Genomic DNA, 23,948 nt, shown 5'->3' with positions numbered 1-23,948 from the left:
CATCATGCGAAGGCCAGTCCCACACGCTAACATGCTTTTCACTGGGATTACAAGCAACGTCAAGCAGACGGACATGCAGCCCACAGTACAACAGCAGATAAAATATTCTACAGAACCAAAAATCTAAGTGAGTCATTATATAATTCTTCTGCTCAGGAAGACTAGTTAGCTTATTTTAACTGTATTCATTTATCTGCCTATCTAGGTGTATATATAATTCTACTGTCCTTTATTGGACATTGACCGACTTTTCAGTTTCTTAATCCTATACAAAGTCGGTAGGACTCCTTGGATAGGTGATCAGCCCGTCGCAAGGCCTCTACCTATACACAGAACAGCACAAACACAGAATAAACGCACATAAGCATCCATGCCTTGAGTGAGATTCGAACCCACGATCCCAGTGTTCGAGCGAGCGAAGACAGTTCATGCCTTAGACCGCGCGGCCACTGTGATTAACAACTGTATTGGTTATTTGGTTTCAATTTCTGTAACTACGCCTAAGTCCTTTTATGATACCATAAGCTCTAGATCGCATTAAGTGGAGGAACTGTTTTGGAAGAGAATGTGGACCTGCCGTCTTGACAGATTACTGATGAATGAATGAATAACAACAAGCTCAAAGAACCTGTCTCAAGAGGTTCCTTTGTAGCGTTGGCTCTGCATACAGATGATGGCCAATAGTGGCCGAAATATGTGAAGGCAAAACGTTTACTTACTCCTACTGAACAACTACAAGTACTTACACTCGAAGGACTGCCAGTACTTAAGCTTATTTATGTTTCGTGAAGTTAATATATTTTTGAAATACACGAATTTCATTTGCCTTTCAGGTATATGCGATAAGTGATAAATGACTGCGCCTAACTAACTGAAAGTTTGTATGGAGATACAAATTCGGCATGCAAAAAACTTCAGTGTTTCAACATTAACAAACATGGCGGTGGTGCGAATCGTTGAGATATTGTATGAAGAAAAACGTAGCCTAGTATAGTGGGAATTTGCAACAAAAAGATTTGACATTTCTTCGTCGTCTTTGTGGGGTTACATTACGAAATGGTCTTCATCTCTCGTTGTTCACACAAATTATATCTAAATTGTAACATTACATTTATGTTTCATGCTAACGCCAACACAAGATATATTAGTGTATATGAATGAAAATAGGTGACGTACGCTCTTCTCAGATGTTCTTGCACTTCAATGAATTCACGGATGACGTTAAGCGTTTTCTTCTATATCGGAAGGAAGTGCAAACGCCGTGGACAGGGAAGAGGCGCTGAAAGGCCTGGAATGTTGGCAGGAGCTCAGCGTGCGGCTGGCTGTTGCTTAATGCAGCTGTTGTGAAAGGGAAGTCGAGGACGCCAACTTAAATTCCTGACACCCAGAGACAAAACAGCCAGGCCAATTTCTGTTACGCAACCATTATGAGGGTATTACACAGCAGGAAATATGTTTGTGTCTTGTGTCCATATCCGATTTTTTTTTCTAAATAATTACAAGTTACTTAAAGTATGTATAGTGTAATCATTCTGCCCCTTTCGCCGCGTTACTATTTATATTTTTTCAATTCGCGAGTGATAAATTTTCATATTGTCGTAAAAAGGTAAAGGCAGATTGGTCCCTGTCACCACGCCATCAAGACATATGGAGGAATGAAGATACAGCTGCACTGGATAAGTGGGTTATCAGCTTCATGCCCCGGCTGCTTTACCGCTAGGGAAAAAGCCCATAGTAGCCATGGGATATGAGTCTGGGTGGGCTCCGGAGCTGGTCTGGACGCTGTGGAGAAAAGAAAATAACTTTCTCCGGTCGAGAATCGAACCCGGGCCTTCCAGCCAGTAGCCCGTTGCTATACGGATTGAGGTATCCCGCTGTTCTCATAAACAGCTATTAAAGTTACCATAATAATTATTGAATTATGCACACATATAATAATTCTCGTCTAATTATCTCGAAAGCTGTTAAGACTTGCCGAAAACAGTGTACTGAGCATTCGGTGTGTGTTTAATTTCCTTCTACAACGCTTTTATTTTCGAAAGCTTTCTGTCGCACAAATGTTTAGCGATCATGTTGGAGATATTGCCCAGTTCTAACGATAATTTTAACGTGTCGATAGATTTTAGTATAAAGTTCCAATATAAAATGATATCAGTTCATGGATTCTGTTACTTGCGGACAAAGAGACACGAGGAAGATAGAATAGTTCCATTTTTGCAAAATTTCCTTACGAACTTGAAAAGAATTTCTGGACCCAAGGATCAAGAGTAAGAGGATAGAGAAAATTACATATAAAGGCATTTTAAAATGTATTTTTACCTAATACTTTTATGGGCATGAAATGGGACCCTGAAGATGGAAGAACCATGTGCCTCCTAAGACGTTGACATCCACCTACCATAAACCATAACATCGTAGCTAGAAGACCAGGCCGCGCCATAGCTCAAGCGGTTAGTCACTGGTTTCCCACCGCGGCGGTCCGGGTTCGATCCCGGGTCTGGTCAAGTGGGAATTGTCGTGGACAAAGTGGCGCTGGGGTAGGTTTTTCCGAGTACTTCGGTTTCCCCTGCCAATCTTCATTCCACCAATTGCTCCACAATCACCTTCACCTGTCATCTGGGGCTGGTACAATAGGCCAGAAGTGGCCGCAGTATAAGGGGCTTGGTCCCACCCCACTTACCCTTACTTACTTACTTACTTACTTACTTACTCATGGAGCTGAGCCCTTCTTGACGAGCCGCCAATTCTGCAGCTACTCAAGAATTTCCCGGAATTTTATGGAACCCGAATGTTCATCACCGTGTTCACAAGAGCCCTCCACTGGTCCCTATCCTGAGCCAGCTTTATCCAATCCATACCATCCCATCCTATCTCTCTAAGATCCATTCTAATATTGTCCACCCACCTACGCCTTGGTCTTCCCTGTGGTCTCTTTCCTTCTGGCTTTCCCACCAATATCTTATACGCATTCCTCGTCTCCCCCATTCGTGCTACATGACCTGCCCATCTCATCCTCCTTGACTTGATCATTCTAATTATACTTGGACAAGAGAACAAGTTATGAAGCTCCTCATTATGCAGTTTTCTCCAACCTCCTGTCACTTCGTCTCTTTTAGGTCCAAATGTTCTCCTCAACAACCTGTTCTCAAACACCCTCAGTCTATGTTCCACCCTTAATGTCAGAGACCAAGTTTCACACCCATACAGAAAGTCCCACCCCACTAGCAATAAAAATAATAAAAGACCACAACGTGAAACTTGACCGCAGTAACTACTTCGAATATCGTATATACGAGAACAGTTTGCGTTTACGCAAGTATTCCGAAGGAGTTCTGAAGTTCAGCTAGTCAAGGAGCTGAACCTCAAAATTCGTGTAAAATCTGCTAGAAAAATTGGCAATTTGCACCAAATAAACCTGAGAAGGAAGAATTCTGCTGTCGTGCTTGCGGTTTGTGCCACTGTACGTTGTGATGGCAGCACAGTAGGTAGTTACCAGGTTCGGACTAACCTGCTGTCCACCGTGTCCATCCTAAGATGACGTCCTAGAGGTCAGTAACCATCACTTTAACCGCCGCCTGAACCTCGCACATCACGTAAGACTATCTATCTTTGTCTCCGCATCTTAGGTCGCTTTGTGATTCTTCAGATATTTAATGAAACTGGTTCAGCTGCACAGGCTACTTACCGTCGCTTCCTACTCAAGTGCATTCGTCTGAGAAAATTGAGTGAGACATTAAAACCACAATTTGTATATGCAAGGTTCGAAACTGGTACGTCCAGAATTGAAGTACGGAGCGCTCGTTACATCGCTGTACCGTGCCATTTGTATGGTAGAGTGGAAGTATACTGTTGACCACAAAATTGGTTCACAGAGGCCTTAGTACTTCTGAAACAAGAACAGTTTTCTCGAGGTGGGCACGGCCAACCAAGCGGCCATCTGGGCTTGCACGATTATAGGGGTGGTGCATTTTACATACTTATATCCTATATACATTTACATATGATATTTGTTTGTTTCAATGAAAATTAATTTCTACAGCTCTTTCGTTTACATCGTGGTCAGTACGTTGATAGCAATGTGAATTAGCTAGGGAACAGTGTACAGCTGCTACAGTGCGAAGCAGGACACACGAGTCCAGAAATTTCGTGTTATTTTGGTGCAGTTTCGGGAAAGTTATTTGTTCTTACACGGGGAGGGAACTGCGGTATTTCTCGTGGCCTGGTGTTGCACTGAGTCTTGTGCTGCACTTGTCCTTTGTGCAAAATTTTGTCTAAACCCAACAAGTTCAAAGCATGAGCGGCTTCAGACGTGCGGCGAGCCCTTCGGAGGTATCTCGTGTTACTCCCGTTTCCGTTATTCAGCCATCTGATAACAAATTGACTGAGAATGCGATACTATTTAGTTTGGAATACGTTCAGCGACTTTCCGCAAGAAAATGTAGCCTCCGTCTTCTGGGTTCAGGAATAATCCAAGGCAAAAACAATCAAGCAGAGCGCGTACAGTAGTCTTCCCAAGGAAGATAAATAAGATGTACCCCCCTCCCTTTCCCTTCTTGCTCTATACAGCTGAGTGTATTCTCGACATTAGTCTATTTGCACCTGCTCACGCCGGTTCTTCGCTTGCGGATTTTCTTCTTCTTTGTTCTACCCTGAAGATGAAGGCGATACGTTCCTCCGAAACGTCGGTTAACACAATATCTACACGGCGTCACATCCCAGAAGACTGATCTCTTCATAGTCATCGCCGTGAAAACCTCAAATCTTTCAAAGATAAATACTCGTTTGTTGAATTTGAAGTTTTACTTACTGCAGAGAATTTGAAGAGCGCTGTATTCTGTGACGTGATGCCGCGCAGTCCGGTAGCAGGTTAGGGACAGCAACACTGCTTGTTTGATTTATTCCTCGAAACTGAAGATAGAAAAAACACGTTCTTCCGAAAGTCAGTAAATTCATAAACACAGACTACACGGCGTCACATCCCTTTCTCAGAATCTCAAATTCAACATAATAGAACAGCTCCGAATAGGAATTTCACAATAAAGCCCTCTTTATTTCGCTGACGTTGTGAACCGGCAGGGGGAGACAGACATAGACAAGAAGGTTACTGCAGCTCTCAGACTTGTCAGTCTCCTCCAGAAGCCACAAGTGCAAATTAAACTACTTCTGTGTTCTTTTTAACGAAGCAGTTTCAGATGAGAAATGTGATCGCCATTATCTGCGATTTGCATTGGCGCCGGCTCAGTTATACGGAAAATGTGACGCCCGCAGTACAACGTATTAAAATGAAAATGAAACAGTAAAACAGTTTATAGACTGGCTACCATGGGAACTGACTCCACAAGAATCGGGGAGGACACTCGGAGACTTTCAAAACGAGTGTGCCTCTTTTATTAATTTTAGGTCTTTTAAGTGACCAGAAGACGAGGAAGAAGACATAAGAAGATGCTGGATGACCTTGGGGACAGAAACGGATATTTTCATTTGAAGGAGAAAGCTCTAGATCGCATCAAGTGGAGGAAATGTTTTGGAAGAGACTGTGGACCTGTCGTCTTGACAGATTACTGATGAATGAATGGTGTTCCTCTATTTGCCTCTTTTCGCATCTGCAATTTAATATACACATTAAAGATATATGGGGGGTATAAGTAATGTTACCAAACACTTTCTCGCACTGAAAATAAGACAGGAGCCGGGTACCTCAATCGTGGCCGCGAATAGAGGTAGACATTTCCTATTCCTACAGCCTCCAGCGGAGCCGGTGTACCTCAGTCCATAAAGCGACGAGGCTACGGGACGGACGACCGAGAAATCTGGGTTTCGATTCCGGCAGGAACAAAAGGTTTATCTCTTTTCCATAATGTTAAGACCGGTTCTGGGCCTACCTAGCCTCGTATACGATGGGAGCCACTTCTATTATGAGGGAGAGTCAGTAAATAGGTCATAAATGGAAGTAAAACAGCCGTAATCGATGTAATGGGTATTCTATGTGTATCACGAGGTAGCACCACAGTTCAGCTTCATGCCACTCTAGGTATCAGACGCGCATGCGCATGTAAAGAGGCTAGTTTCAGTAGTAAGAATGATGATCGCGCACAATATACAAGCGAAGAGCAGCGATCTGTTTTGCGTTTTTTTTTGTATGCAAAAGGACTCATTGCAAAGGATGTTCATAAAGAAATGTTAATTGTTTGCTGCGGGAAGCGTTTGTCGTGTAAAGCTGTTCACAACTCGGTCGAGATATTCTTTCGAGGACGTTCGAAAGTCGCAGAAGATGCTCGATCAAGTGCGGAAGTAGCTGAGACAACAGTCAAAAGTCTTCCGTTCTGGGGGCCTCGGCGCACTGGTTAAAGCAATAGGACAATATATTAATGTCGAGAAATATATGTCTTCTTCCAGGTTCGAATATCAATATATGACCAAATAACGGATCTGCAGAATAAATTTCATAGGCCAGGCCAACATTTCCCTGCTACATTAATGTAATTCTGATCAAGAAATTGATGAGTTTCCGCTCATTCATGTTTTTGGTTTGCAAATATATGTATTTAAAACATTATTCTTTGACTTCGTATTATATCAGAATCGGAGTAAAGAAAATGTTTGAATTTGATGCTGATAATCCGCGGATAATGAAGAAAGTCGTGATATTCGACTAAAGAGTCGAACACCGTAAATATAATTTGGCAAAGAATTTATCGCCTCAAATATCCCTTTAACCAGTCGGATCTTGCAGCCTGATTTTATTGTTAGAAGGCGTATTTGTCAGTCAAAATGTCAAGTTTGTGGTCCACAGATGGAAGTGACGACAGTTGTGAATTTGAAGACAACTGAATTAACAGAATGTTGCAGTTATGTTAAGTTTGACATAATAATCTGGAACCGGATCGAACCTTGCCCTAATTTTCTGAGATAAAAACACTTGCTTTCCTTGTTAAAGAATCAAACACAGGTGACATTTTTCTATCGAGAAAGCGGGAAGTTTCGATGGACGAAGTATTCTTTCATGTGGACCCTGTTTCTGTGTTGTCACTGTGTAAATATAAGTTGTATGTATGTAGCCTATTATACTGAAGACGGCCGAACTTCTAGTTATCTCCTACTTCTGAAAGCGCTGCTTTCGAGAACTTACACTTGCAAGTCCCCCTGCCAACTCATTTGCCAAATCGTGAGATTAGATGTTCCATTAAATAATAGCCGATTTTTATTCAAATTTGGCGACTGTATTTCCGCTTTCAGCCATTCACATCTATATTTCATGTCCTCTTATTACTGTTCTCTTTCCACATATTTTCCTCAGACGAGCCAAACTTTAGACGTTCTGAATGCAAACTATTTACTCGCATCACTAATTATAATTAGAGTTAAATTGCGTCCTACAGTTGGTTCCCCTGACTCGGATCAGAGCAAACCCAACTTCCAGAGGTGACGGACTCTCTCTTGCTACGAGACACTGCCTCGCTTATTTCTAAGAAGTACAGTGGTAAATGCTTCAGCCGGTGTAATTACAGCGCGACGCGTGTTCTTGCTCCTGAAAGAGACGCTTAATTGCGGAATGCTGGCTCCGGATGAAGGCGACTGCGAGGTAATTATACGTCACACGTTCGCCGTGCAACTCGCAAGTCAGAACACTCCATATCTGTCGCACTGGCGACCTCGCAACTGTGAAGACAATGGGACCAACTGGTCTTACGATAGAAAGGATTGGGAGGCAGAATGAAGGAACGGAAGCAGAAGAGAGAGAACAGCGAAGAACATTTCTCTCAAAGTTTTCATGCCAAATGAACTATAAAAACAGTAGTGCAAGGTACGGTAAAGATAACGCCCTTACCATTTATAACGCACAATGCTATGATGGTGTATGGGGTGAGTGAATACATAGCTCCATGCATTGTAAGGTTCATTTTACAGGAGCATTTGTAGCGCGCTAATTTTGTGGCATGTCGTACTATCCCAGTAATTTAAATAGAGCTGTTTCCACACAGCCGCCTACTGATCAATGATTCGCTAAGATGCGCCATGAACACTCGTGGAAAGGGAACCTTAAGCTCGGCGATAGGTGGAGGTGAGCTGTCAGCTTCACATCCCCGTGGCTTTACCCCCGGAGACATCCTCTTATATCCATTGCGTAATAGGCTGCTTGAGTCCCAGAACCGGTCTCACGGCTGTGGAGAACAAACAATTCTCGTGTCTGCTGAGTTCCACAGCCGTTTGGCCCACAGCCGACTCACCATACTGACCGAGTTATCTCGTCTCACTGTACACGTAAGATCTATCATACTTTGTGACCAGTAATGATTTCGGGAGGCGACTGAATACAGAGGTGTTACCCTCCCAATTTGGTTGTACTCCCAGTCATTCGGCTAATAACGGACGTGACAACGATGACAACAACCACAACAACAACAACAAAAAGATGCAATGGCAGCAGCTTATACAAATAGAGGAATCGGCTTTGGTTTTACACGAGCGAGATTTATGTTTATGTTTATTGAAATAAAATTTACTGCATGTAAGTTGCATGAAATATGGACAGAATTGTTATTTATCTGCATTATTTATTTTTATACGTATTAATGTGTCTTAAACGTAGCAATTTTTTAAGACTGATTCAAAGTGTGACATATCTTTAAATCTTTTTCATAATATTACACTGTTTGTCGTGGTTCAGAATACAGACCGTTTCTTTTTAATTCGCTTAGTGGGGGGTGGAGTCAAACTGGGTCCACTCGGCACGGCGGCCACTGATTGGCCTATTGTATCCTGCCCCGGGTAATTATGATGATGGTGCAATTAGTGGAATGAAGATTGGCAGGGGAAACCGAAGCACTCGAAGAAAACCCGCCCCAGCGCCACTTTGCCCACCACAAATCCCACTTGACCAGACTTGGGCTCGAACCCGGGCCGCCGAGTTGGTAAGCCAGCGTCTAACCACTTGAGCTATGGCGCGGCCTTATACAGACCGGTTGCTGAGGTATAACAGCGTTCCTTCAAAAATTTTTTTAATGCGAAGTAAATCCGCCAAGAGAGCAGTTTCTTTTACACTGGGAGTTTCGTTGCGTTATTCGTCACGGCCTGATACTGCAAGTTTTGCTCTTTTCGAAGTAAACAGGAGGAATACAATGAGTACATTTCTGAATTAAAATATCCAGCTCAGAATACAACAATAGGATCACCAATCAACAAACTCCTAACCCATCCAGCACACACTGGTCAACCATGAACCCACCAACATATCCTCTTCACCAACGTGATACCACCACAAATCCAAGCGACACAGTGGCAACTGTCCCCCAACTACTACATAACACCAGTACAACGACAAATGCAACCACACAATATGAATTACATAAACAACGAAGACAGAGGTCAACACATACAAAAAATTACTTCATTCAGCGAAGAAGAAGAGGAAGAAGAAACACAGAAAAATAACAACAACAAATGACAAACAATCCGAAGCACAAAGAGAAAAAAAACCAATCAACTAAAAATCACCACAAATAACATACAAACCAACAACCGATACGACCCACTATCTCAACAACCAGGAACCTCAAGCAATGAAATTACCATAACGTCAAAAGTACCTAAACCGCCTCCAACATTCGTTCATGGGGTACAAAATTACTCCGAAACGATAAAACAAATCCAAAAAATAGCCGAACAAGAACAATACTTCACCAAAAGTCTAGCAAACAACACTGTCAAAATAAATTCAACGAACAAAAAATATACCACCACACTTACCAACTGAAAGAAGAACGAGCATACAGAATAGTAATAAGATACCTTCATCACTCAACAAAAATAGAAGACACAAAACAAGAACTAGCTGAACTAGGACACAGAATCAGAAATATAATCAACGTATAATATGAAGCTACTAAAGAGCCATTGAACCTATTCTTTGTAGACCTAGAACCAGCTCAAAACAACAAAAAGATCTACAAAATAACATGACTCAAAAATAGAATAGTAAAAATAGAACCCCCCCCCACTCAAACAAAACAAATATAATCCAGTGTACGAGATGTCAACAGTACGGCAATACAAAAACATACTGCAATAAGCCATATGCGGTGGCCCACACAACACGACAAACTGCAAGAAGACAAGGGAAACACCAGCCAGATGCGCACTATGCAGAGGAAATCANGATACCTTCATCACTCAACAAAAATAGAAGACACAAAACAAGAACTAGCTGAACTAGGACACAGAATCAGAAATATAATCAACGTATAATATGAAGCTACTAAAGAGCCATTGAACCTATTCTTTGTAGACCTAGAACCAGCTCAAAACAACAAAAAGATCTACAAAATAACATGACTCAAAAATAGAATAGTAAAAATAGAACCCCCCCCCACTCAAACAAAACAAATATAATCCAGTGTACGAGATGTCAACAGTACGGCAATACAAAAACATACTGCAATAAGCCATATGCGGTGGCCCACACAACACGACAAACTGCAAGAAGACAAGGGAAACACCAGCCAGATGCGCACTATGCAGAGGAAATCACCCCGCAAACTGCAGAGGATGTGAACACTTTCGTAAGCTAACCAAAGGCACCAGCAAAAGCTTTTCCCAAAGACCCTCTACTCCAGCAATCTACACAAATGAATCCTACACGAGAAATATACAACCTCTAGAAATAACCCAACCCAGAAGCTACGCAGAAATCACAAACCGAAATTTAACCCAAACAGAAGAAACAACTAACATACTAGAAAATCACTCCAACCACTACTGCAACCTCATGAAAATCGAAGATTCAAAAGAATTTGGCCATCAGATCTAACGAACTGAGGAAAACATCACTGGATGTTTATTCCGCACATGCCAGAAGATTGTACAATAAATAGTTACTAACGTGTACACCAATCAGCACATTGACTTACAGATTGTACAGTATGATTGTCACTAAAGGAGAGAACTATCAATGATGGCCTCATAAACATTGTATCAATTAACAAAGAAGCAAAAGGAAAATCCTTTTGTGTTCAGACTGCATGGAAAACAGAGTTGATTCTTTTAATATATTGCTCTATTATAATATTATTTTGAAGCATGTATACAACATTTTTTAACCTAATTTTCATTTAATATATATAAAATCAGTAAACCTTGTACACTTAATACCCACTATTTATTCAATTAAATTAAATTCGTGTTTATTTACATAGAAACTTAACAGCACAGAGGCCAATTACAAAGTTAGCATGAGTACATAGAAATAGAGAAATATAATTAAAGAACAATTATAACCAGCTTCAGCATAATCAGGTAACAGTAAATCGTTGCCAGCGAATTTAATGCTTATTTATCAGAAAGGGAGAGCTCGTCATAGTCTTAATTATTTCATGTGCTCAGCGGAAGGGATAAGTTTACACTGCATCTTTCTACCCTCTTGTCTGATAACGAACTCAGTTCCGCCTATCGCCTGTCCCCACATCTCGAGGACTGAAATGTAGTATATTTCATTCTCTTTAAACGAATACAAGTTTCTAAACGCTCTCTTAAATATTCCTTTGGCAGTAAATCATTTAAAATGGAGCGGTGTCTTTGCCGTTGGCATCTGATAATTTAATTTAAATTGCTGTCACATGTTCTAATTGTGTGGTTTCAGCCTGTAACTGCAACCTGCACGCCAGACGTTGCCGTTTCAACATGGAGCTGTACAAATTGTCGGGGCGCGTGAGTGGAGGCGTCTGCCTGAAGTGCCGCCACTTTACCGCGGGGAGGCACTGCCATTACTGCAAGGAAGGCTACTACAGGGACCCAACCAAGCCCATCACACACAGGAAGGCGTGCAAAGGTAGGCACATGCTCTTACGTCACTTCCTGCTGCTCGACTTTCTAGTAGAGATTGGTCGTCGGGACTTCGCTGAATCGCAGAAAGGGAACCTCATGAAGACGGCACAAAATACGAGGTCAGATAATCAGGTAACTAGGCTAACCAACTCTATAGGAAATGCGTTAGGGCCCCAATACACACACAGTTTGGCCTTCAGTTCGGCCTGCACAGTTGAAGACTGAGAGGCAAAACTGACGTGTGTATTGCGGCCGGCCGGCCAATCGTTTGGACTGTTGTCCTGTGGGAAACCCTTCAGTCCGTCAGTTCTGCCTGCAGGACCGTAGCACGTGACGTGTGTGACTCAACTTTATAGGCTGGAAGACCGTAATTGTGGCATGAAGCCTGCCGCTTTATCTGCTCATGTATGGGGAGGAAAGGGAGGGGGTAAACTGTCACAGTTTTGCCTGTAAGGTCGATCGGAAGGCCAAACTGTGTGTGTATGGGGGGCCTTAGTGACATTATGCTAACAGCTGACCTTGCCAAGAAATTCCCTATTTGTTCTGGCAATAAGAAAGATAAATCCAAGAATACTATCTTCTGAGAAGTCACACCGAGCATTCTGGTATATGTATGCTTTTTCGTAGGAAAATGTTGCCTCCATCTTCAGGCAGATCTTTGAACAATTGATATTATGTGGGAAGAGAAGGGGCAGGGTCCCTGAGAACAAGAAAGGAGTAAAGAGGAAAACGAAGGGGTCGTCAACCCTTCGAATTTCTTCAGAATCCAGAACTTCCCTTTCTTTCATGCTTACCGCTTTCTCTTATTTTCGGTAACTCTTTTACCGTGAAGAAGGGAGAAGCAGGTTCCTGACTCGGGCCGTCTACTGCTCTCACCAACTTAGACCACCTGAGCCTCACCTCACACTGAATGGACGGACGCAACATTCCCTTCGTGAACCATGCAAAATATCTCGATGTAATCTTCGATAAGAGGATTATATGGAGACTGCACATAGAAGTGGTTGAAGCCAAGGCTTTCAGAAAATTCCCTATTTAAAAGCGAGCGGTTAAGTGCTAACATCAAACTAACCCTCCATAAAGCACTAATTAGATAAGTAATGACTTATGCTTACCCCGCCTGGGAATTTGCTGCAGATACCCACATTCTGAATTTCAGCAAAACAAGGTTCTCCGCACAGTTAGTAAATTTCCATGATGCTCATCGGTCCGCGATTTGCACATGACTTTCCAAACACCGTACATTTATGATTACATAACAAAATTGTGCAGGCAACAAGTATAGATCATACAAAATCATGAAAATGACAATGTTCGCGACATAGGAAAAGTTGTAGCCCGACACAGAAAATATAAGAGGCTTAAACTTGGCGGCGGTAAAGCGTACGATTGTTAAAGTGATTAGGCAACCGTTGTAACATGAGCTACATGAGTTACGGCACGATCTGCTGACAGAGGCTTTGTACAATTGTTTATACATATATATTGGAGTTGCATGTAAAACTGTAAATAGTATGTGTCCACCAGGAACCGGGTTCTTGATAGACGACTACGTAGAATTCCGACATCTAAAATTGTAGATATAAATGACATGCACTACTGACTATGACCGCGGTAAACGACAGACCCGTCCTGGCGTCAGAGGTGGCTCCCTACATCGACAAAACCGCAACTGTTTGTCAGTAACAAAACTCTGGGCTTGGGCCCCAGATGGGGCTTGACACCAAGACTGACTGGCTGACTGGCCGTCGTTTCGTCACGAGACTTTGAATTTGACTATTTAGTTAGTTAACAGAGAGTCGACAGTTCGAGCAATGAGTTAGTTGTGAGATGCTTTTGAGCAGGAACCAACGTACGCACGACAACAGAAGAATCTCCATTGTTGAAACCTTAACCAAGCAACGACTAGCGGAGACTATAACAGACCGAGACTCAGCGTGTGCTACAGTGATTTGTTAAGTGTGTAGATCTGCGAAAATATTATAGTTACTTGTAGTAAGGAGTTATAAGTGTTCAATAAATCCACTTATCAATACAGACTCCGGGTCTAGTCACTAACACTTCACTAACCAAGTTTGAGATCTCAAATCTCGGACGGGACCTATCCTGAGGTCTTTGGTGGTCTTCCTCAGTTCATCCAGGGAAATGCCCCAGTATCACTTCAAATTGGGGGAGTAATGGATTCTGCTACATCTTTTGCAATTCATTATTCAATAATTAGACGCTATATATCCTGAACTACTGATAGCGTTGTTATATTTACTTACTTAATCCGTTCCTCTTATACCTTTACGGTGTCGAGGTTTTTTTTTTTCATTTTGATCATTTACAGACGGTAGGACTCCTTGGAAGAGTGATCAGCTCGTCGCAAGGCCTCTAACTAAACACAGGACAACACAAACATAGAATAAACACATAGACATACCAAGCACACATGCCTTGTGTAAGATTCGAACCCACGATCCCGGCTTCTGAGCGAGCGAAGACACTACATGCCTTAGACCGCTCGGCGTTGTTACAGATACCACATATAAATAAATAAAATTCATTGCCACCACCATGAGAACCTCAAGGTCATCTGCCATTAAGATTATGTACACATCTGTGTTAGTTGCGATACCGTATTGCCAGGAAATGCATTGACGCGAGGCGGTTCCATTCTCACTGCAACCCGTGAAGTTACTGTTTCGTGTTGAACCCTCGTTACACAGCCTGGCCGCGCTCTCAAAGCGTATGCCCCCAACCTCAACTGTTGTTCATTCATTCATCTGTAATCTGTCAAGACGACAGGTCCACAGTCCTTCCAAAACAGTTCCTCCACTTAATGCGATCTAGAGCTTTCTCCTTCAAATGAAAATATCCTCTTCTGTCCCCAAGGTCATCCAGCATCTTCTTACGTCTTCTTCCTCGTCTTCTGGTCACTTCTATCAGCCCCTCTATCTTTCCTTCAGTAACTTCTTTTAGAAGGCAGTTACCGCATAAGATATGACCAGTCCAATTAGCCTTTCGTTACCCCACAACAAACGTCTTGGCCGTGTGGATACTAACCATTGTTTCTTTAAGGGAATGTCGCCAAACACGGCGTGCTTTTGGTTTTTGTCTTATAACAGAAAGGTTGATAAATGCGGAGAACTCTATACAGATTCTTCTTTAAATGAGAAAATCATTTTTCCAATTTTAGGAAAGTCCATGAAACAAAATCAGGTACTCATTATGACCTACATATATTTTCAAGGCTTCCTTATGACTCACATCATCTGCAGAATAACGGGGAAAATTTGTTTTAAGCATTAACTGTGGTCATAACAAGTATACGGGTACATAACACTACATAATGTAGGGCTCTTAGTCTCAAGTGCATTATCCTTGGAAGCAAAACAATATAATTTGTTTTGGTTCTTCTTATAGTACATCGTGTGCACTCTACATCCCAGTCCCTCAATATTCTTCTGAATCTGTGAATCGGCTCTTCATTGTCCAGGTTTTATTATCCTTAGAACAAAATGTTTTTGAGCACTTTCGTAACAAGTTTCAAAAAGCATTTTGTTCTAAGGATAATGAAACCTGGACAATGAAGAAGCAAGCCACTCTTCGCCAAATATAATTAGAATGATCAATTCAAGAAGGATGAAATAGGCAGGGCATGTATCACGAATGGGAAAGAAGAGGAATGCATATAGGATATTTGTGGGAAACTAAGAAGGAAAGAGACGACTAGGAAGACCAATACGTAGGTGGATGGATAGTATTAAAATGGATCTTAGATAGAATGGGATGGTATGAACTGCATCGATCTGACTCAGGATATAGACCAGTGTAGGGCTCTTGTGAAGACGGTGGTGAAGCTTCCGGTTCCATAAAATGCTGGGAAGTTCTTGAGTAGCTTCAGAATTGGCGACTTCTGAAGAAGGGCTCAGCTGCATGAAGTTAGAAGAAATGTAGTCCGATGGTATGAAACTGTAGATAAAATGCCACTTCTTTTGTAAGCACGGACAGTGGCTGGGAAATGAAGAGGTTGAGACGCCACTTGTTGTCTGTGGTATGCTTGCTGACCAGTGGAGAACATGGGGAACAACGGCAGCAATTTGTTCTTGTGTCTGGCCGCGGCAGGGAACCCTGCAGACAATGGCAACATCTCAACACGAGTGTGGAGATCACGTAGAACAGGCGGAGGACATGCATCTTAAGATGCCGCCTGCTGCTGCTCGTAAGCATGTTCCTGTTCTTGCTCGGTCCTTGAGGAATTTCTGCCAGATAACTAAATTGTCCGACGTTGGCACAAGTTTCCCTTCCCTTCACGCCATCATTCTCTTCCGCGCCCAAACTTATTACCGCAAGTGAATATTAAGTTTACGATAGACACTACAAACCTCTTCATACCTTCATCTGTAGCAAGGGAAAGAAGAGGAATCAGAGACACTAATTGTAAGGTCCGAGGTGGCCATGGCGGTGCCAGAGGGGATTATCATGTTCTTGAATGTGACACCGTATAGTCTGGTGTTCGCCGATGTTTTGGAGCAACGTACTGCCTCCATCTTCAGGGTACAAGGAAAAGCCGAGCAAGCAAATAAACAATTAGTTAGCGCGTCGCGTCTGAGAGTAAATCAAATTCAATGAACTAAGGTAATTGTTGTGAACAGATCGACCGGGTTTCGATTATCAGCAGATACGATTTCTCTCTCTTCCAATAATTCCGGGAGGTCTATGGCACACACCAATCGGGGGAGTAAAATAAAGGTAAAATTATCACTGTGCTTAATTAATCACCGCGGCTAAACCGGCAGAGGCGTGAAGCTAATGTGACTTCTACTCGTACTATTGAGGTTAAGAATGTCTGGAGGATTATTTCTTCCCCCGTGTTCACTCACGCAGTGACGCCCAGTTACATAGGAAACGTTTCTGTGCTACTTACTCAAGATATTGAGGAGACGTTGAGGCTTATTCTGTGCCCCAATGCGTCTACTTGTTTAAGGTTATTTAGGCCCATCTGTCTTTTATCTAGTGAAGCTATCAGTGACTCGGGCGATAAGCGTCCTGCCAGAAATGCGCAACTTTCTGACTGTGTGTAGTGACCCTCGAAAGCATTTAAACCAGGACATTCTTCCTGTCATGACATTCGTTCCTGAAACATAGCTTTTTTAACGGAGAGGCGTGTAGTCCATTCTGGTGCGCTGAGTTTCATGCTGAGAGCACGAAACAAATGACTGAAGCTAGGGTACACGGGTTGCTGCAAGAGGAACCGTAATTTTAGTCCAGACAAGGCAATATTTAAAGTTGACCACTGAGGACAGCACTCTGAACAAGCTCACCTTGTAGGCTTCGAAGTTCTCACAGCGGTGCTCATGTAAAATTCTGTCTTCTCGGGTATTACGGCGTGTCGTCTGTTGAAAGGTAACCGACGTTTCGGAGGAATATGTCTATATTTTTAGGTTCGCATGTAGGAGAACCAAGCTCTGCAAGGCTATATATCCCACAAGATAGAATTCTTCAAGCTCGTCTAGAATTAATAGCATCTACGCTGTAACAATTGACAATCAAAAAAGAGTGACACTCGAAACAATACCGAGAACCCTAAATTATCACAAATTACCAACCAGAATACCAGGCAATATAAAAAAATAAATGTGCAATAAAGCCACAGCTACAAAAATAAAATAAAAGAAGTTCTGGGAAGGACTAAACGCCTATTTTCCTTTGACACACGCTTTTGCCCTGAAGATGGAGGCAATACATTTTAGAAACAAACGTTGCTGTCCAGTGGATGCTTCTCCTGGTTCATATTAAGGATGTTTCGGGTTTAAATCGTCGTTATCCTGACACTGTTTACGTGGTCTTCTTCAGAATTTCAAGACAAATTCCTGGACAATAGTGGCTACCTCAAATTAGGCTAAGAATGATTCCGTTCACATTCCATAGAATTCATGATTCACTAATATTCGCAGTTCAGATGGTGATCTTTAACTCATCAGGAACTGCCAGTCTTTACGGCGGTGACCATGAAGAGTCATGTCCTCTGTGATGTGATGAAATGCAGTATGGTGGAAGTGTACCTACATTTTGGAGGAAATTATTGCTTGCATCATTCTTGTTACGTATTTGACTTGATCTTCAAACCTGAAGATGGAAGCAGGAGCTTCTTTCGAATAGTCAGTAAACCTGTACCATACTATGCGGTGTCAAATCCCAGAGGAAAACACCCTTCCCGATTAACTGCTTTCCTCCTGACGTTACCCTGTCCCTGGACCAAAGTTAAGTACGTCTGTTCGGGGAGTTCACCTTATCTCCATATCCAGGTATAAAGAAAGGAACCTTCCCCTCGGAGTCAGCGAAATGGAACTAGTTCTTATCATTAGGCCTAGTGTCAATATTAAATTATTGTCTTCAGAGGCTCCGCCGTTCTCCGTCCTTTGTACCAATGGAAATCCAGAAGATAGACCTAAAGAATTACACTCACTCATTTCGATATAGCCGATCGTGACTTAAATGTAAGGTAAAATTTTCCCTGTGCTTAATTAATTAAGCACTATGCCATGAAGACATACGGGGAAGTGGTTGTTTAGCTCCACCATTCTTGAATTTGACACTAGATGGAGGTGAGTGTTCAGCATCGCTCACCAATCGCTTTACCCCAGGTCAAAGAGCCATTCCTAGCCATTGGACAGGAGGATGGGTGGGTCCCAGAGCCGGTCTGGACGCTGTGGAATAGAGAAAAATCTGTTAACCCTGCCGGAAATCGAACCCTAGCCTCCAATCTGTAACCCGTCTCTACATCGACTGAGCTATGCCGGTTCATGACAACTTTTGTAAATTCTAAACTCATGACTAAATGAAGTTACTTACCCGATGACGCAATATTTTGCTTCAAGGCAATTATGTACGGCTCCATATAATCGGATGATCGTGTGTATATATCGGTAAGTCAGAGATTACCAATTACCGCATCAGTAAGCAATTCAGTTCTTCAGAATGAAAAAGTCTGGACAGAAAATGGGAACTTGCAAGCTTGCCCTCAGGTTTAGTTGACTGTACTCTTATTGACCTTTGGTATTTGGGTGAGTGTTGGAAAAACGATTTGAAACCCGCTTATTACAGGATTCTCCATGGATCGTTTATTACTAGAACATAGCTACTGTGTGAATAATGTTCAAACTCGATACGGAAGACCTCCCGAAGGCACTGAATTGGTATAGCCATTTCTTGCTTATTTTACTTTGGTTCAATTTACTCTGAAGTTTCAGTAGTCCTTTGATGGAAAACTGCGTACGATAACTTAATATACAACTGTTGCCGCGTGAGATTTGAGGCTCTCAAGGCTAGTACTATAAAGTCAGTATCCCTCTGCATTAGTTGATCACTATATAACTGTCACGTAACACGGGTTTAGCGTGACTAATAATAATGGGTTCCGGATTCGATGATTGGATTTATTGACACTTCTTCACAATCAATTATAGCGCTATCGCTAATCTACCCACTTCACAAATCCCTGGTGTTTGCTCCATTCTCGCCCTTGTGCTCTCAAAAACCCGGGTCCAATTCGCTCAACTGCACTCTTAAAGTCAGAGTAAGAGTCAGAGGAACTACACTTCTCCGAAACGTCTGTGAACTTATGCCAGAGTACACGGTGTAATATCAGAGGAGGTCATGGTCATGGTCACCATCTAAGTATTGTAAATTATATGTGATTCCCAATTTGCTCAGGGGTGAGAAATATGTACATCTTAATGTTACATTGCAGCTTCCGGTTGCATTGCGTAGATCTGACTTTGCGTTCCACCTTTCTGCAACGTCGCACAAAGACGGAGTCAGATAGGTATATCTTAGTCTGAACAACTGAAAGGAACGAATGGCTTCCGAAATTTGGAAGTAAATACGTGAGATAATATTAAAATTTACCTTAAAACTACAAGGGGGAAATGGGCTCGATTAATATGTCTCTGGATATGGTCCCAATAGGGGATTTTGAGAANCTGCTTTTACCGGTTCTCACGGTCTCTTCGCTTGCAGATTTCTTATATTTTTTCTTCTACCCTGAAGATGGAGGCGATACGTTCCTCCGAAACGTCGGTTAACACCACATATACACGGTGCCAAATCCCAGAAGACTGCTTTCTTCATAGTCACCGCCGTGAAAGCCTCAAATCTTACATTGAGTTCACTTTGTACGTCGGCCACTAATTGACCTATTGTACCACCACGGATTATAGATGTTGATGAATGTGGATCATGCGGCGGAATGAGAACTGGCAGGGGAAACCGAAGTAAAAGGAGAAAACCTGCCCCATTGACACTTTGTCCACCATAAATCCCAAGCCGGCGACTAACCGCCTGAGCTATGGCACGAAAGACACAATATTTAGTATCCCTGCTGATCCAATTGCTTACGACCCACGAACCACATTTACGAATATGGAAACTCTCGAATAAGCGACACAGATCGTCATCTGTTACCGCGGGTCAGTACATCATGATGCATTTACTGTGCGACGCCTCCGAAACCGCTGGAGAGAAATGCAGTGGTGCCAGTGATTCGCCTTGACAGGTCTGCATTGTCTGGACAGGAAGGCTAGGTATCACGGAGTAACGCCTCGTGACTGTTGGGGCCCGCTACCCCGTGCCACATATCTCTTTACGAGAGCCTGGTTCACAAGTATCCGAAATGTACAACTTGTTGCATCGTCATCAATCCTACACCTAGGTTAGCGGGACTGAACTCAACCAGGTTTCTCTTGTGTTTCATTGTGCTGTGTATGTAGAGAACATGCGAGGGACTCCCCACTGAAGGGGTCTTCTTAACTCTGATTCGTAACAGGACAGAGGATAGCACAACTTGGTATAGCGACCGGTTACGGGCTGAGCGTCCGAGGGGTCGGAGGTCGAGTCTCGGTAGGGTCATGATTTTTCTCATCTCCAAATCGTCAAGACCGGTCCTGGGCGCACCCAGCCGCTTATCCAAAGGGTAAGGCGGGTCATTCCCCTGGGAGCAAAACGGCCGGACTTTGAAGCTGACCACTCACCTCAGACTAATGCCAAGGTCAATAATACGTTGGTCTATATGTTTTCATGGCGTAACGCTTCATTAGTTAAGTCTTTTTTCCTTCGCACCACAGCCCCAGTGGGCCTAGGCCTACCTCCATGAACTTCTCCGTTCACTTCGGTTTTTCTAGATCTTACATATTCAATAGGACTCCTTGGGCGGGTGATCAGCTCGTCGCAAGGCCTCTACCTGTACACAAACAGACCGCTCGGCTACCGTGACCAGCTTCTTTAGTTAAGTACAGAAACAAATTTCGCCTTCACAGGAAACAGTCACTAATCACTGAAAGAGGAAGAAGAAAACAGGAATAGTTTGATATAAGAAACTGTTTTTCCCGACACTAAAACTTGTTTTACATTGAAGTGTCTTATTCCGTTCTAAATATACACCCCGATATGACGTTATCTCTAGAAATTGGCTGCAACACTAACAACTATAAGTAAAGTAAGCTAAACACATGTACGCTGAAAGTAAATTCGTAAAACACGTACGCATAGCAACTAAAATCGTTAAATGTGTATCTTCTAAACAGACAATATCTTCACTCTCCAACATACATGATTCCCAAAAATTTGTAACTATAGGAACCCAATACAGTCCCTATGGCATTCTTTCCACATATAAATACCAGATTCAAAATTGTATGAAAATATTTGCTTTCATAAATATCAGATGTAAGATGGAAAGTCCGTGAAATAAATGCAAGCACAGATACCATTTTCAAGATTGAAAGCTTATAGAAACGTCTGTGCGCACATACCTCTGTTTTAACACAGCAAGCTTATGAAAACACTTCTATGCAGATGCACTAATTTTAACACAGAAAGCCTATGAAAACACTTGTATGCAGATACACCAGTTTTAACACAGCGAGCCTATGAAAACACTTGTATGCAGACACGCCAGTTTTAACACAACAGGGCTATGAAAACACTTGTATGCAGATATACCAGTTTTAACACAGCAGGCCTATAAAAACACTTGTATGCAGATAAACCAGTTTTAACACAGCGAGCCTATGAAAATACTTGTATGCAGATACACCAGTTTTAACACAACAGGGCTATGAAAACACTTGTATGCAGATACACCAGTTTTAACACAGCAGGCCTATGAAAACATTTGTATGCAGATACACCAGCTTTAACATAACAAGGCTATGAAAACACTTGTATGCACACTTATCAGTTTTAGTTATAACACCCCCGATTTCTGTCCTTGAGTTTCGGGGCTAGGCAGTGTAGTATGTTTCGGTTTTCGGGTATATGTCGCGTACAGTGCTTGAAGGGTTTCTCCGTAGCGACGAATCACAAATTCTCCAACTTACTACGCAATGCCAGAATTACATGAGGATTTCAGAAACTGCAGTGTTTGCCGAAACTTCGGGAAACCTTCTACGAGGCATATTCCCGAAAGCCGAAGGTATACATCACATCAACACTCCTAATTGTTGACGCAGTACTTGGTACCACGTGTGTTGAAAGAGACATTACTGGAAGGGGAAGAGAGTTAAGAGCAGCGAAATAAAGCCTGTTAGTATGTTTCTTGAAGTATCAAGCAACATTAGAGTAACAAGGCCCTATCTGGTACAGAATTTTTAGCTGTTCCCACAGTCATGGTAAAGCAAAGACTCTAACTTGTGCTATTAAAGGACCATAAATGTCAACGTTTAGCTAAATAATGTCTGTATTCCGAGAAATCTTTTCTTCCTCTTTTATTTCTACATTCTCAGCTTTACCGAAGGAAAGGTTAAGTAATTCACATAGGGGATTACCCCGCCAGTACGACAGACACAGCTAAGGCTTCCATACTTACTTACTTACTTACTCACTCATGGAGCTGAGCCCTTCTGGAGGAGCCGCCAATTCTGCAGCTACTCAAGAATTTCCCAGCATTTTATGGAACCCTAAGGTTCATTACAGTGTTCACAAGAGCCCTCCACTGGTCCCTATCCTGAGCCAGATCTATCCTATCTCTCTAAGATCCATTTTAATATTGTCCACCCACCTACGCCTTGGTCTTCGCTGTGGTCTTTTTCCTTCGGGCTTTCCCACCAATATCCTATACGCATTCCTCGTCTCCCACATTCGTGCTACATGACCTGCCCACCTCATCCTCCTTAACTTCCGTACTAGTAAAAGAAATCCGAGAACATATTATTGAGAAAATAAGTTGGGAACGCCTCTTTTTAATGAATAATAGGCAATTTAATTACTTAACTAAGCCCAAATTTGGGCCGCGCCATAGCTCAAGCGGTTAGTTGCTGGCTTATGCTGCTTATGAAGATCTCTATTCTAAGATGTGACGTCGTGTAGTCTAGTAGACTCTTAAAGTTTTCAGAAGAATGTACTGCCTCCACCATCAGGGCAAAAGAACATTACATCATAGAAGCCAATAGTCTTCTTTAATAGTCTTTTATAATTGTAGATTCATTATATGATATATTAGATATTGCTTATTGTCTGAGGCATATTTGTCGTTCAAAACGTTTTGGACTTACAGCTAATCTCGTTTGCAGCGTTATATATTAAACAAATTGTTAGACGACCTTCTCAGACGGAGAATTATCCAATCACAGAGCTCTGTCTAAACGGAAAAATACAACAAGCAGAACTTCGTTCGCACATATTCAGGCTCCGCTTAGGATTCAAACCCGTGGTCGCTATGTTAAAAGCGATTCAAGCCAACATGGCCTCTGTTACTGTTATGTTTACAGCCAGTGGGTGTCAGTATGCAGAAATTGAAGCATGCTCTAATTCTGATTGTGAGCAAACTGTGGTCGTGCTAGACAGACCGGAAGAATAGTGTAATATTCTGACGCAGAAGAAGAAGAAGAAGAAGAAGAAGAAGAGTAGGGAAGAAGAAAATCGTGCTACTGGGCTACTGAACACATTATTAATGTCCAAATAAATTCTAATAGGTCGGTAGAGTAGTTGGTTGAGGCATTATGCTACAAGCCGGAAGATCGCGGGATCCAATCCCGAAGAGGTAGATTTTTTTCGATTTACCTAATCCAGTATGGATTCCGATATTTTGTCTGTAGGTCTAAAAGAGCGGGCAGCTTTATTTGGTCTATTCTCGTCACAAGCCT

The 23,948-nt window shown here is 42.3% G+C and overlaps 1 protein-coding gene across 1 annotated transcript in view; it reads left to right on the top strand.

Annotated features, from left to right (window-relative positions):
- LOC111863691 (netrin-3) overlaps window positions 1-23,948 on the top strand; it is a 425,919-nt gene that overhangs the window by 273,396 nt on the left and 128,575 nt on the right. The window contains exon 2 of the mRNA XM_023850223.2: window positions 11,636-11,824. Within this exon, the coding sequence (XP_023705991.1) occupies window positions 11,636-11,824 (189 nt within the window). The remainder of the gene's footprint in view (window positions 1-11,635; window positions 11,825-23,948) is intronic.

This window comes from Cryptotermes secundus, unplaced genomic scaffold (assembly GCF_002891405.2).
Source record: "Cryptotermes secundus unplaced genomic scaffold, Csec_1.0 scaffold369, whole genome shotgun sequence".
NCBI classification, from domain to species: Eukaryota; Metazoa; Arthropoda; class Insecta; order Blattodea; family Kalotermitidae; genus Cryptotermes; species Cryptotermes secundus.
Note: the sequence above shows the minus strand (reverse complement) of the source record. Positions and strands in the feature narration are given on the sequence as shown.